Source organism: Orcinus orca, chromosome 14, assembly GCF_937001465.1.
Source record: "Orcinus orca chromosome 14, mOrcOrc1.1, whole genome shotgun sequence".
NCBI classification, from domain to species: domain Eukaryota; kingdom Metazoa; phylum Chordata; class Mammalia; order Artiodactyla; family Delphinidae; genus Orcinus; species Orcinus orca.
Genome location: NC_064572.1, coordinates 10,500,879 through 10,516,102, shown reverse-complemented (window position 1 = coordinate 10,516,102; position 15,224 = coordinate 10,500,879). Strand labels below are relative to the sequence as shown.

Below are 15,224 nucleotides of genomic sequence, written 5' to 3'. Positions count from 1 at the left end.
CCTATCTGTCTGTCTATCAATCTATCTATCTATCCATCCATCCATCTATCTACTTATCTATCAGCAGCAAGTTTGAAGCATCTGACCAGCCCCCTCTCTTGGTAAGAGGACAGTTAGAATGGCCTGGTCGCCTAGCCACAAGCACCACTGCTCTCCGGGTGGGGACCTGTAGGTTTGGAGAGATTCTCTCACCTTACCCTTTCCTTGCCCTGCGACCAGAGCACCGCCTGTGACATGTATATGTAGGTGGGGTTAATGGGAGACCCAAATGCATGTGTAGACCAGCTTTTGTAAAACAGCCTGCAAGGTGCCTCAGAGCAGAAATCAGCAGTGCTTCCCCAGGGCATTTGAAGGTGAAAAAACAGGTGGGAAACACTTGGACAAGTTTTAGAAGGTTGTGATCAGACTTCACCTGGAGGAGCGAGTGGAATTTTTCTATTGAAAAAAAAAAAAGAATCCTTGGGAGGTTTTATGATTGAATCCTATGTGAAAGAAGGAACTGGAGAAGAGGGAAATTTTATTAGTGGGTGTTCTTAGGAATCAAGACAGATAAAAGTGACTCACATGCCATGTATTAGCGATATGCTTAGAATGGTGTGGGGACCCCAGAGACAGCATGATGGTGAGGGCAGCCTGTTTCTAAGGGAGCTTTAAGGTTTGTCTCAGAAATTACAAATAAAAAGAAAGCACTCCCGTGCCCAATAAATAAAGTTTGACTTGGACGATCCAAGATGATATCTTAAATTTGTTCAAAGCCATAGACTTTCAATTCCTGGAAAAAGTTATTTTTAACCTTTTAGTAACAGAAAGGATCAGGGCAAGTGGGAAGTAGCTATTTAATTATATTTCTGAAATGGTATCAGTTTGAGGAAAGATCTCATATGCTTGCGTATTTGTATACTAAGTGGCTATCTATACCAAGCAATTTATTTTGCTATTCACTTGATAAGAAATGCATTAAGATTTCACTTACGCTTTAGTTTCAATTTTTTTTTTTAATGCAGAGGAAGTATCCCCTTACCCATTAATCTATGACCTAGTTGGATTCAAAAGGAAATTTCATAAGAGTACAAAATATTCCTTTAAGACTGAGTCTGGACTCAGGGCCAAACATAGCCAGCCCCCATGGACAGCCTGTGTTTTCCTTCCTATTAAAAGATGGTCTCAGAATAAGACTGTTTCTATTATAGAAGCAGTGGCAATTTAAATTGCCTTTCTAAATACGTTCAAGTCAGTGACTTTAAAAATTCATATGCAAACTTGTATCACTTTCTTTTTTTTGACTTATTTCCTAGTCTTTTTATTTTATTTTTTTAACTTTTTTTTTTTTTTTTTTTTTTTTGCGGTACGCGGGCCTCTCACTGTTGTGGCCTCTCCCGTTGCGGGGCACAGGCTCCGGACGCGCAGGCTCAGCGGCCATGGCTCGCGGGCCCAGCCGCTCCGCGGCATGTGGGATCCTCCCGGACCGGGGCGCGAACCCATGTCCCCTGCATCGGTAGGCTGACTCGCAACCACCGCGCCACCAGGGAAGCCCTAATATCTTTATGAGAGTATAATTGCTTTACAATGGTGTGTTAGTTTCTGCTTTATAACAAAGTGAATCAGCTATACGTATACATATATCCCCATATCTCCTCCCTCTTGCGTCTGCCTCCCACCCTCCCTATCCCACCTCTCTACGTGGTCACAAAGCACCGAGCCTATCTCACTGTGCTATGCAGCCGCTTCCCACTAGCTATCTATTTTACACTTGGTAGTGTATATATGTCCACGCCTCTCTCTTCGTCCCAGCTTACCCTTCCCACTCCCCATGTCCTCAAGTCCATTCTCTACATCTGCGTGTTTATTCCTGTCCTGCCCTTAGGTTCTTCAGAACCCTTTTTCTTTTTCTTTTTTTTTAGATTCCATATATATATGTGTTAGCATACGGTATTTGATTTTCTCTTTCTGACGTACTTCACTCTGTATGACAGACTCTGGGTCCATCCACCTCACTACAAATAACTCAATTTCATTTCTTTTTATGGCTGAGTAATATTCTATTGTATATATGTGCCACATCTTCTTTATCCATTCATCTCTTGATGGACACTTAGGTTGTTTCCATCTTCTGGCTATTGTAAATAGAGCTGCAATGAACATTGTGGTGCATGACTCTTTTTGAATTATGGTTTTCTCAGGATATATGCCCAGTAGTGGGATTGCTGGGCCGTATGGTAGTTCTATTTCTAGTTTTTTAAGGAACCTCCATACTGTTCTCCATAGTGACTGTACCAATTTACATTCCCACCAACAGTGCAAGAGGGTTCCCTTTTCTCCACACCCTCTCCAGCATTTGTTGTTTGTAGATTTTTTGATGATGGCCATTCTGACTGGTGTGAGGTGATCAAACTTGTATCACTTTCATCTTGACTTTTTATACTCAAAGTAGTTCATGAATTGCAAATAATATTCTCTCCCTAATTCATTTTTGTTGGTTTTTTTGAACCTTATGAATTTTGCATTGATTTGTGAGATGTAAATTAATTCTTCATTGACTTTTGCTCTGGAAAGTTGATGTTATAGCTTTTCCTTAATTTTTCTATCCATTCCAGAAGAAGAATAAAACAGTGTGTCCGCTCGCCTCTTAAGAGTATTTTGAAGGTTAAGATGAAATCAGTTAAGGTTTTGGTCCTCCTCAGAGGACAATGCAGATAAATAGCAAATGTTTAAAAATTGATTATTCCACTGTGCTACACTGAGACATTTTGTGCAGTCTCTGCAGGTATAATTTGGCACCTGTATTGTCTTGCTTTCTAAGACATAAGGAAATTGAAGCCTACAACTTGTAATTCTATTTCTTGTTAATAATGGAGCTCAACTTAGAGCATGCAGAGCAAAGAGTGGTTTAAATTAGTTTGGCACTTGAAATGAACAACACGAATGGAAGTTTCACTGTGGGGGAAGCATTGAATTAGATCGAGATTTTATCCAAGGCTGGTAATTACATTTTCAGGTAAATCTTGCTGAGTCTGAGAGACATAACATTCTTTTTGATATTCTTATTCTTCTTTGACAGAGTAAACATCAGGGTATTTTTTTTTTCCCTTGGTGTTCGGTGTGTATGAATTATGGTGGGGGAGGGGTGAGTTGTTATATGGTGTAAGTTGTATAATATGGTATAAATGATTGACTATGAGGCTTTTGTTATTTAATCAGAATTAAAGGTACCATTCAGAACTTGTGTTTGTTTTCTAGGGACACAACCAAATCATAACATACAGCAGACCAATCTATTTTTGTGTGCTGTGTGGCCTTATCTTGCTGCTTGATACTGGGGCCAAAGCCAGGTACCCTCCCACTTACATTGTGTATGGCCTGAAGCTCTTCTCTCCAGGGTCTCTCCAGTCGGCTAGGGACTTCTTAATAGGTGAGTTCATTTGGGGGTTGTGGGGAAGAATATAGAGGTGGGAGGGTATTTCTCCCCGTTATTTTTTGAATCCCTCGTTGGATACATTTTCTTTATTATTGGATCAAGAGATGTGCATTTTTTCTCTTGGCTTGCACACTCTCAGAAGACGGCCTGGGAGGCAGAGCCCCAAGCATCCAACGAGGGACTTATTCTAAAGGATGTTGATATCCCTGAGCAGGGAGCTGCAGCACCATAACATCTGAAGACTGGTGGCTGAGGTGCCTGATGTGTGGCGTCAGTGGGGCTCCCCAGGGTGGAGGCGATTTTGCCATTAGGGTGGCAGCCACAGCCCCATCTGCACGGCACAGATGCTCTGGTGACATGTGAATGGACATGGTTCTCAGTCCAGATGGAGTCCTGGATGTGCCGTCACCCAGCCTTCCATTGGTGCACTTTACTTGCCTTAAGGTCTAGGCAGTGTTTGATGTAAAATGCTCCATGTACACAAGTGACCTTCATAATATAATGGTGTAGAGCCCCAGCTTCGGAGGCAGATGGCTGGCTGTTTGAATTCCATCTCTGCTTCTTTACTAGTTGTGTGACCTTGAGCAAAATTCAACTGTGATATGGGGACAAAAATAGTACACACCACGGAGATTGTTGCAGATTTTAGATGAGTTGGTATATTTAAACACATAGAAACGTGCCTTTAACCAGGTATTAGCTATTATCATCTTTATTATGTGAAGAGGCTGCCCCACTGTGGGCCCGCAGCTCCGAAGACTTGACTGACAAAGCTCTGAGAATTCTTGTGATGACATCCAGAGGTTTCCACACCTGCTAACTTGTGATTATCTGATCCCATTGACCAGATGAGTTGATAAAGGACAGTTACCAAAGACACCACCCCCTAGATCTGCTACTTGCCAGCCAGAAATTTTACTCAAGAGGAGATTGTCAAAGCCATCATTAGGACCAGCACAAGAGAGAAACAGGAACTGAGTACGTGTGAGGTTGTTTACCATCATGTGTCTGAAGACGCTCTTGTGCCTGTCTCGCGGAGGAAGTGGTTCTCCTCTGGCTGGTGCTGGGGCATGTGGAATAGCGGCTGGAGTTGTGCCTTATGGGTGATAATCTCTGTTCCCCACCGCCACTCTTGGTTTCTGCTCAGACCACCAATGTACCACAGTGGAGAGAGGCACCAGAGGAAGAGGAGGGGCAAGGGAGACAGGAAGATCTGGTGTCTGCTGCCTTATTCTGCTCCCAGGGAGGAAGGGGTTGAATGCGAACCAAGGGTAGGAGATGAGTCCAGTGGCCATTGAGCAGGTGGGAAGGATGGAGAAGCTCTTTGTCCTATGTAATCCAAGAAGAGAACATCAGATAACAGAACAATAGAAGGAGGAGAAAGCACAGTGACAAGAGACAAGGAATCTGGGGGATAAAATTGGCACAAGAAGAAGGACAAAGTCAGTGGTGGGACTAGTTGCTTTTGTAGGCTGAGGGGTGAATTAAGGAAATAGAAACACTCAGGGTGATATTCTTACATAATTTATTTTCCTTTTATGATCTTTCATATATGTTCAGAATATCACTTCTCTTTCATTATAAGGAAAAAAAATTTTTTTTTTCCTCCAGGAGGAAAGTGAAGGGCCTTCTTAGTCAGTGCTCATTTCCTTTGCTGACCTCTGCGCTGAATTTTTTATTATTTTCCATTTGGGTAACTTCAGCAAAAGCCTATGAGCGAGACTGGCTTTGTAATCATCCTTTGGATGAGAAAGCCGAGAGGTCTTCAGTTCTTAGAACCGTATTTCAAGAGGAGCAGTAGCAAAGCTAGAGTGTGCCCTGCGGAATGTGGCCACATGGGCTACACTGGGTCTGCACATGGGGCGAGGGAATGGGGGCGTCCAGCCTAGAGGAGAAATGCTTGAGTCCTAGAGGCACATGTGATGGCTGTAGGTGGTTGAAAGGCTGCCAGGCCAAAGTGGGAGGGATTTTGTTCTCTGTTGCTCTCTGTTGGTGTAGCCGGAGTAACTAGTCCCAGTGGCTGGTGGGTGGATTTCGGCTCACTGGAAGACTGTTGTTGTGGTTTGGTGTAGAGCTGTCCAATAGGGCCGTGGGTTGCCTAGTGATGTGAGAAGTTCCCTGACGTGGGAAGAACTCAGGCAAGATGAGACAACCATCACTTGTAGAAGGGTTCCATGCCCTGTATGGGTTCTTTATCAGATGTGATGGGTCCTTTTTCAGATGTGAGAGTTTGATGTTTTATTTTAGTCTTTAGGACCATAATCCCTTACCTACGCTAATGCAGCTTCAAGGATGGAACCCTTGGAGATGGTGGAGGTTTTGTAACCAGCGACTGAGATGGACCCACCCTCACCTGCACTCCGAGACTCACATTTCCGTGTCTTGTGTAGAGACTTGTCTCTTGGCCCCAGGAATCCGTGTCAGCACAGTGTGCTAATACACAGATATGGCATGAAGGAGACACACAACGTGTACAGTCATACCAAGTTCATAGTCTTGGTTTTACTTCCATGTTATTTTAATTCTGCTTACCTCCCCCAAGCCCCAACCTGCAAATATAGTAATGAATATTACTCTTCACATAATGGAAGAAAGAAGCAAGTTCCAATGTTTTTATTTATGCATTGTGCTTGGAAAGAAATGGAGCTGTACCAGAAGTTTCTGCATTTATGGTAATTATTAGGAAACATGAGGAGTAGGGAAGATGTGAGAGAAAATTACAGACCCTCTCAGCAGTACGCTGAGAAAAAAAGTCTTTGTTCACAGGGAAAGTTGCCAACAACCACGGGGACTTTTTGATTTTTTACTTATGGAAAAAAGGACAAAATCATTTCGGCAACTTCAAGTGGAATTTTCTAGCCGTCCTCCCGATGCTTCTTCATTCACGTGCGCTGCACCCTGACATTCACGCGGCCTCCACCTTCTTCTGATTCCACCTGCGCAGCTCTGACTCTAAAGACGAGAGCTTTCCTCTGTACTTCATCCTGGGGGAGACCTAGACCCTGGGCTCCCCGTCAACTGCTGTCCGTCCTGTGCCGTGTCGTCTAGCTCCTGCTCTGCAGGCACAACCAGAGAGTCTTCAGTTAGGACTTCCTCATGTCTCGTACCATTTTATTTCCCCCCAGCATCATTCATCGTGTTCCGGTTCTTTGCACTTTATTAGTTTGGGTTTTATTGCTTAATGTATTTCTTATAGAGAATACTTCTTTACCCACGTTTTGCTGCAGTTTCCAGGATTTGTCTACCATTATTACATTATTTCACACCCATACTTTTCTCTGTAGTTCTTCGTTTTTGGTAGTTTTCATTGCACACAACACTTGAGAATGTGGACTAATGCCCGTGACGAATGCAGCGTACCATCTAATCTTCATTGCTGGGTTTTGAGTCCCAAACTTCAGAAGAGAACTAGTCAGTTTGCTTAAAATCATATGAATTAAAATGTTCATGCTCAAAACTGTATGTCCTGCTATGAAGTGTCTGTTTATTTCTTATATCTTTCCTTTCATATAAAAACTGAAAAAAGAAATTGTCATATAGTTATGACTAGCAGATCCGTATTTGTGTCTTATTGCCGAATTTGTTTTTTTTTAAACTTTATTGAAGTACAGTTGATTTAGAATGTTAATTTCTTCTGTACAGCAAAGTGACTCAGTTAAACATATATATATATCAGTATATTCTTTTTCTATTCTTTTCCATTATGGTTTATCACAGGATATTGAGAACAGTTCCCTGTGCTCTACAGTAGGACCTTGTTGTTTATCCGTCCTATATGTAATAGTTTGCATCTGCTAATCCCAAACTCCCATTCCTTCCCCCGACCCCCCTTGTTATTGCCGGCTTTGATTGAGGAACGTATTACTCACAGATGCTTTGGGTTTTCACCATATAGTTAAAATCTTGCCACAGACAACATTACAACAAAATCACCATGTGTGTCAAAATATGGCTCCAATCCCAAACAAAGGCCCGTTTATCATAGCCATGTTCATTACATAAAATTTTATTTCCACACATTGTTGGAACAGTTTCTTGGTATTGTTGTAGTTGGGTTTGCCCCATTTTACTGTAGTGGGGTTAACCCACGATTAGCCAGAGAATGGGACACATAAATACTCTCATCCCTGCAATTTCACTGTGGAAAGTTTGCATTTCCAGTTTTTCAGAAATAGCTGAAACGCGGTCCCCATCCTCCCTACCTGCCCTTTTCACTGCAGTTTATACATGGGGTTTGGACATAGTTCCATGTTTAGGCGTCTTAGATTTCAAATCAAATTTCCTTAATTTTATTAGGGTTTACCAGTATCAAACTTCATTGACTTTCCACCCAGTAAACTGAGACAGGAAGGTAGACAGATGTACCGTGGTACCACTAATGGGAGTTTCTGTGTTTCTCTGAAACCCAACTCAAATAGGATCGAGAAAGAGAATGATGGGGAAATTGCTGTAAAATGCAGCTCAACGATGCGTTATTTCCCTGAACAAATGATCTCTGTGAAACACTGAATTATAACGTATGGATGTTTCATCCAATTGCATTGTTACGGTTTGGGAAGCTGCCAGTTCTCCTCTCGTCAGGCAGGGTCCCTTTCACCTCCCAGGTGACGTGCGCCACCTGAGAAGCAGGCCCTTCAGTGTCGCACCGTCATGGCTGTGGGATTTCTTAGTTCATCCCCACTCTCCCTTGCTGCTCCGGGGGTCTGAGGTTCTGACTGAAACCTGAGTCTCCACCGGGTATTTAGAACAGAACACACACAGCAACTCAAGCCCTGGAGGTGATAGAAGCACAAAGCAAGGAGCCTTGCAGGAAGACACCCTCTAACAACTGTGCTTGGGTCTTGCATGATCATGTAATTTTCCTGGTCCTCTTTTCCCATCTCATTTCCCCTAAGTCCAAGTCTGTCATTGCAAGCTGAAGGCGGATCTACTCTCTGCCCACCATCCCCATGTGTCTGCTCAGTCCCAGGCCCGCCTCTTCCTCAAAAGCAGCGCCTTTATTATTTCCACGGGCCTGTGCGGCTCAACCTCCAGCCTCCTCCAGCGGGAGAGGAGGCCGTATTGCCTCCAGGACCTGGGCGGGGTGGGCTGGGCTGAAAGGGGGAGGGAGGTGGGACTGCAGCGGGAACCTCGGCCACCTTTCCCCGCACGCTTACCATCAATTTTGTCTGTTCACTTCCAGTATTTCTATATTGCTTCCCTGCAATCTCCCTCCTTGGGCTCTTCCCGCAGATCAACACTTTCTGCATCTATCTTTTGGAGCAAATTGACATGCTGTTTTTTGGAGGTTCTGGTAAGTCTTGTTCATTCTGTTCGTCCTGTAAAAAAGTCTGCAGTTCGGATAAGGGCTAGGTAGCCTCAGGCATGGAATGAGGTCTGGACAGTTAGGTTGTCCTGAGCCTTTGTAGGACTTCAGCTCTGGTCCGTCAGGTTGATGGTGGGCCCTTCTAGATTCCTTCATCCAAACTGAAAGTGGTCCACCCAGCTTGACACAAGCGGAAAACAGGGAAGCGTAGAATTCCATGAGCTTTGCACTAGGTGTAAGGCTCTTCTAAGTGTTCTTTGGAAAAGCCGTATGTGTGACTGTGTGTGAATGTGGGTGAGTGGAGGTGAGTGTGCGCCGTGTGTGTATTTGAGCGTGTACACGTCTGAGTTAGTCTGGGAGCGTGTGCGTGTGACATTGTGAGTGTGTGTGGTGTGCGGGCCTGTACAGACAGGCGACCTGTGTCCTTCCATTTGGTGTGTGCTTTAGATTCCAACCAAGGTGGGTAAAGCTTCATCTAATGCTTACTTGGAGACTTTAATCGGATTGCTTACCTTTAAAGTTTGCTCTTCTCTAAATGGAGACTAAGGTGCTGATCTCATAGTGTTGCTGTAAGGATTCCATGAAATCTGTACATAGAGCGCAAGACCGTAGAGGCCAATTAATTACTGCTGCCACCTCCTTGTACACACACAGACACACAGATACACCCTCACACACACAGGAGTGCTTTCTTGTTCTTTTTATCTATCTATCTATCATCCATCTCCCTCTGTCCTTATCTCTGTCTCCATCTCCATCCCCATCTCCATCTCCATCCCCATCTCTATCTCCATCCCCATCTCCATCCCCATCTCCATCTCCATCTCTCTCCTTTCTTCTGTTGAAATTGCCATCCCTGAGCTTTCCGGGGCCAGCAGCTTCCAACTGTAAGCAACAAGGTCTCTCCACCTCCACACTGACTGGTTCACACAGCCTTCCAAGAATGTTATCAAAAGTTCTTTCTATCTGTGGTCCTCCTGAGTTGTTAGGTAATGGTCAGTGTCTTTCTTGTACTAAGAGTCACTCAGGGCTTTTTGACTGCCCCGTAGATTGATTTTTTGCCCCTTTCGCAGGCATTTTGCATTTGAAAGCTACAAACTTCATTTCTTCTTCTTCTTTTTTTTAATTTTTACTGGAGTATAGTTGATTTACGTACAAACTTCATGTCTTACAACATTTACTGACCGTGAGACTTGCCAGTCTAGAAGGGAACTCTTGACGTTTGTGTTCCAGCTGTTTCCGGGATGCTGTCGGCCGTTTACAGCGTGGCCCGGAGTGCTTCTGCCGCAGCTGTGCTGCACGTGTTCTGCTTCAGCGCCGTGAAGGTAGGTATGAGGCCCAGGGCCTTCTTCTCACATCCACTGAATTAACTGTATTTTAAGTAAACAAATGTCTCTTCCAATTTCAAGAGAAATGGGATCTGAGCACATTAGCAATAACAGGGCCTGGCGGATGAAGCCTCAGTGGTTTAGAAGATGCATTAAGATACCCAATTTGCCACGGAGCACAAAGCCCACCTAGTCTGACCCCCTGCCCCCTCCAGGTGTTTGCCTGGCTTGGTCAGTTACTGACACTGGGCGGGGCTTCTGCTTAACATGGTAAAGGGATACAGTTGCATCAAGCTTTATGGACAGAGAACAGGAATGGCTATGACAGTAAAAAAATTTTAGAATCCAGGAAACAGATGGACCATAGATTTATCCAGATGGAGAAAGTTAAAACCCAGGCTGGCAGCAAGGGAAACATACGATGATGAAAAAACAAGATAAACTTTAACTTTAGGAAAACAGCAAGAGGTATCAGAAAAGCAAATGGTACATGCGTAGCTCAGCTGTGAATATTTTGTATCTATGGCGATCTGAATAAGAGTTATAACTGTAATGGCAGAATGGGGGAGATGTGTGTGTGTGTGTGTGTGTGTGTGTGTGTGTGTGTGCGCCTGTGTCCCTCTTGGGGAGGTCTTTTTTTTTTTTTTTAACATCTTTATTGGAGTATAATTGCTTTACAATGTTGTGTTAGTTTCTGCTGTATAACAAAGTGAATCGGCCGTATGTATACGTATAGCCCCATATCTCCTCCCTCTTGCGTCTCCCTCCCACCCTCCCTATCCCACCCCTCTACATGGTCACAAAGCACCAGCTGATCGCCTGTGCTATGCGGCTGCTTCCCACTAGCTATCTGTTTTACATTTGGTAGTGTATATATGTCCATGCCTGTCTCTCACTTCGTCCCAGCTTACCCTTCCCCCTCCCCATGTCCTCAAGTCCATTCTCTACATCTGTGTCTTTATTCCTGTCCTTCCTCTTGGGGAGGTCTTCTATTTTTTTTTTTTAAGGTTTTTAAATTACCATTTATTTCTTAAAAGTTAACATGTGCATAATAGGAAAACAAAGAACACAAGAAGCAAAAAAAAAAGTCATCCATCATCAGAAGTCTTGGGGAGGTCTTAATCTTGTCTTCCACATTAGAAAGTCAGCAAATAATATCTGAAGTTGAAAAAAAATCAAGAAATAACAAAACAAGCATGTTATCTGGAAATATGGAAGTAAATAGACGATGAAACAGGTGAAAGTCCCTGCCTTTGGGAAGCAGGAGTTGGAGCAAGGAGATGGATGGTGTGGGCAGGGGAGCACTGCTGTTCATCTAGGCATGTAGAACTGCAGAAGGGCTATGAAGTCTGAAATCAATAGCACATATAACGTGTTAAGGGGCATCTTCAATCAGTAAAAAAGTAATTAATTTATAGTATACGTATTTCTTGACTTTATGGACACCCTGCCTTGAATGTGTTACACCACAAGTACCTCTTGGATAAAATAAAAATTAAATGTAAAATAGTAAACAATATATGTTCCAAAGGGTTTTAAATATATATTATATGACATTTATTAATTAACTTTTTAAAAGATTAGCTTAAAATCATATTAAACTCATCAGTGTCAGTGGCAGAAAGATCATTGTTTATTCCCCTTTGTGGAAGAGAGGAATTCAGTAACATTATCTTCTGATGTATCACATTTGAATTTCTCTGGGGTAATCAATGGCATAATTCCCTCCCTCACTCCTTCCATCCTTTTCATGTGGCTGTTCTTTTCTTACATTAAAAAAAGAGAGAGGGGAAGGATCTTTTTTCTAGTACACAATGGTAATGTACATGCTTGTGGTGGCTCTGTTTGTTACCACATTTATACTGTCATGTAGAACAACAATTATATAATTAAGCAGTGTTTCTGGGTTCTTTCTTTTGAACTACATTCCTTTATTCTGTCACAAGACCCCAGGGATTTCATTCAGGAAACTCCTTAGGTGTTTTCTGAAAACCTCTTTCCACTGCCCTTTGTTAAAGGACACATGACTGCCTATAAAATTCGGGGGCACAAACTTTTCCCTTACAGGACCCTTTATAATTTGCTCTGTTGTATTCCAGTCTCTTTTTGTTTATATATTTATTTTTTATTAACTGTTTGAAAGTCTGGTTCATTGAGATATAATTTGTATGCTGCAAAATTCAAGTTTTTAATATATATAATTTGGTAAGTTTTGATACATGTAGAGAGTCACGGAACCAATGCCACAATCAAGTTATAGAATATTAGCAACTCAAAGGTCCTATTGTATCCCTTTGTGGTCTGTCTCTTCTCCCTATGTCAACCTTTGACCACCACTTATATGATTTTTATGCTTATAACTTTAAAAAATCAACTTTATACAATAAAATGCACTAGTTTTAAATGTACAATTAGATGAGTTTTGATGAATGTGTCACCATCACAGTCATGATGTAGAACAATTCTACCACCACCAAATTTTTCTTCATTCCCCTCCCCAGGCGCAGGTTCCTGCAGCCACTGATCTGCTCTCTGTCATTGTAGTTCGTTTTTTCTAGAACTTCACATAAATGGAACTAGGCAATATGGAGCTTTTGAAGTACTTCTTTCAATTAGTGCAATGCTTCTGAGATCCAACAATGTGTCAGTAGTTTCTTTTTTTTTATTGCTGAGTAGCATTTCTGTGGTTATTTCCAGTTACTGAAAATTACGAATTTTATATATATATATGCATATAACTTTATAATAACTGCCAAAGTGTTGTCCAAAGTGTCAGTACTGGTTTTGATTCCCCTTATAATCTTTGAGATTTCCAAGTGTTCCAAATTCTTTCTAGCACTTAATGTTGTCAGTTTTTAAAAGTAGTAACCATTCCAGCGTGTGCTAGTATCTAACTGTGGTTTTAATTCGTATTTCTCTAATAACGATTATTGTCGAGTCTGTTTTCATATGCTTGCTTGCCATTTGTGAAAGATCATTGGTGAAAAATCTGTTAAAATCTTTTACTCATTTTAAAATTGCATCGTATGCTCTTATTATTAAGATAGGAGTTTTTTACATATTCTGGATATAAGTTCTCGATCAAATATATATTGCTCATATATTTTTTTCCAGTTCCTGGCTTGTATTTCCATTTCATTAACATTATTTTTCAAAGAACAGAAGTTTTAAATTATAGTGAAGTTAAATTTATAAGTTATTTACTTTATGGTTTGTACTTTTTATGTTCTATCTAAAAATATTTACCTAACGCAAGGTTACAAATATTTTTTTCCTAAAAGTTTTGCAGCTGTAGCTCTTACATTTAGATCTATGATCCGTTCTGAGTTGACTCGTGTGTATGAGATGAGGTAAAGATTGAGATTCACTAGCACCGTTGTTGAAAAGTCTAACCTTTCCCCATTGAATTACCTTGGAAACATTGTAAAAGATCGGTTACTGGCTACTGGTTTATGGTCCAGCAGGTAAGGAGTTTGGGAGTTATTACACCGTCCTAAGAATAAGTGAAAAGCTGAACAAACTGAAAAAAACAGAAAGCTCGTCTTAGATCCATCAGAGAAGAGAGGCAGCAGGGCAAACTCCTGCTTCCAAAACTGGAGAGACAGACAGGTGAATACAGAGGAACAGGAACCCAGGAGCAGAAACCTCTATGGGAACTAGTACCAGGGGTAGGAAAACCTGAACAGTGATTGACAAATTGCTGGAGGCTCAGTGTAGACAGGTCTGAGGGTTAATAACTCCAGGTGAATCCAGTCATCAGGGAGCCCCACACTTTTGTGAGTTTCACCCCCACTAGCTCAACCAGGTTGTCAACAGTGAATATTGGAGGAAAACCCCTTCCTGCCTTCCGCAGGTAGAGGGGAGAGTAACCATTTTGAAATATACCAGAGCATTCTGTTCTTCTTAACTAAGCCTGCCTCAAGATTTTACTGGAGCCTAAACTATTGGGATTTTTTTCGGAGCCTAACTTACCTGGAGGAGGGGAAATACCAAAGTCCAGTTTGGCTACAGCCTTCCATGTGAGGGAAGGGAAATACCCAACTCCAGCCTAGTCCTTTCAAGCCATTCTGTTCCACCTAAGGTGAGGGTGGGACTCAGAACACTTGTGAAGTTCACAGTCCAGAGACACAGGGTCACCAAAAGACAGAGAACTAATCCCAGGACTGTAGAATACCTCTCCCCTCACACGTTAATACCGCATGACTAAAGGTCTGTTTACCATAGTTCCTTTTACCTGTTACGTCGTGTCTGGCTACCAAGGAAAAAATTACAAGGCATACTAAAAAGCAAAAAACACAGTTTGAAGAGAAATAACAAGCATCAGAACCAGACCTAGATATGGCAGGATGTTGGAATTATCAGACTGGGAATTCAAAACAGCTATGATTAGCATGCTAAGGGCTCTAATGGATAAAGTGTTCAGCAGGCAAGAGCAGATGTTCAATGCAAGTAGAGAGGTCGAAATTCCAAGAAAGAATCGAGAAGAAATGCTGGCGATCAAAAGCACTCTAACAGAAATGAAGAGTGCCCTCGAAGGGCTTATAAGTAGGCTGTACATGGCTGAGAAAAGAATTTCTGAGCTTAAGGATAGGTCGATAGAAACTTCCAAAATGGAAAATCAGAGAGAAAAACGACTGAAAAAACCCCCAGAATATCCAAGAACTGTGGGACAACTATAAAATGTATAACATGTGTAGTGGGAATACCAGAGGAGAAGAAAGAATGGTACAGAATATGACTGAGAATTTCCCCGAATTAATATCAGACACCAAATCACATATCCAGGAATCTCAGAGAACACCAAGCATGATAAATGCCAAAAAACTACACCCATGCATATTATATTGCTGTTGCTAAAAATCAAAGATAAAGAAAAAAATCTTGAAAGATACCAGAGGATAAGAACACCTTGCCTACAGAGGAGGAAGGTAAGAATTGCATCTGACTTCTCCTCAGGAGCTGCTATAGACTGAACTGTGTCTCCCCAAAATTCCTGTTGAAAACCCTAACCTCCAATGTGATGATATTTGAAGATGGGGCCTTTGGGAAATAGGTTTAGATGAGGTCATGAGGGTGGGGTCCTCATGATGGGATTAGTGCCCTTATAAGAAGAGAAGAGACACCAGAAGTCTCTCTGCCATGTGAAGAGAGAGGAAATGCAGCCGTCTGCAAGCCA

At 42.1% G+C, this 15,224-nt stretch overlaps 1 protein-coding gene across 7 annotated transcripts in view; it reads left to right on the top strand.

The window, feature by feature from the left end:
- PCNX2 (pecanex 2) overlaps positions 1 to 15,224 on the top strand; it is a 274,063-nt gene that overhangs the window by 74,232 nt on the left and 184,607 nt on the right. For all 7 annotated transcript variants that reach the window (XR_007471226.1, XM_033408945.2, XM_049696787.1 and 4 more), the window contains 3 exons: positions 3,238 to 3,409; positions 8,598 to 8,708; positions 9,954 to 10,045. Coding sequence is in view for 6 of the 7 variants with exons in the window: in XM_033408945.2 (XP_033264836.1) it covers positions 3,238 to 3,409; positions 8,598 to 8,708; positions 9,954 to 10,045 (375 nt within the window). In the remaining variant the exon portion in view is untranslated. The remainder of the gene's footprint in view (positions 1 to 3,237; positions 3,410 to 8,597; positions 8,709 to 9,953; positions 10,046 to 15,224) is intronic.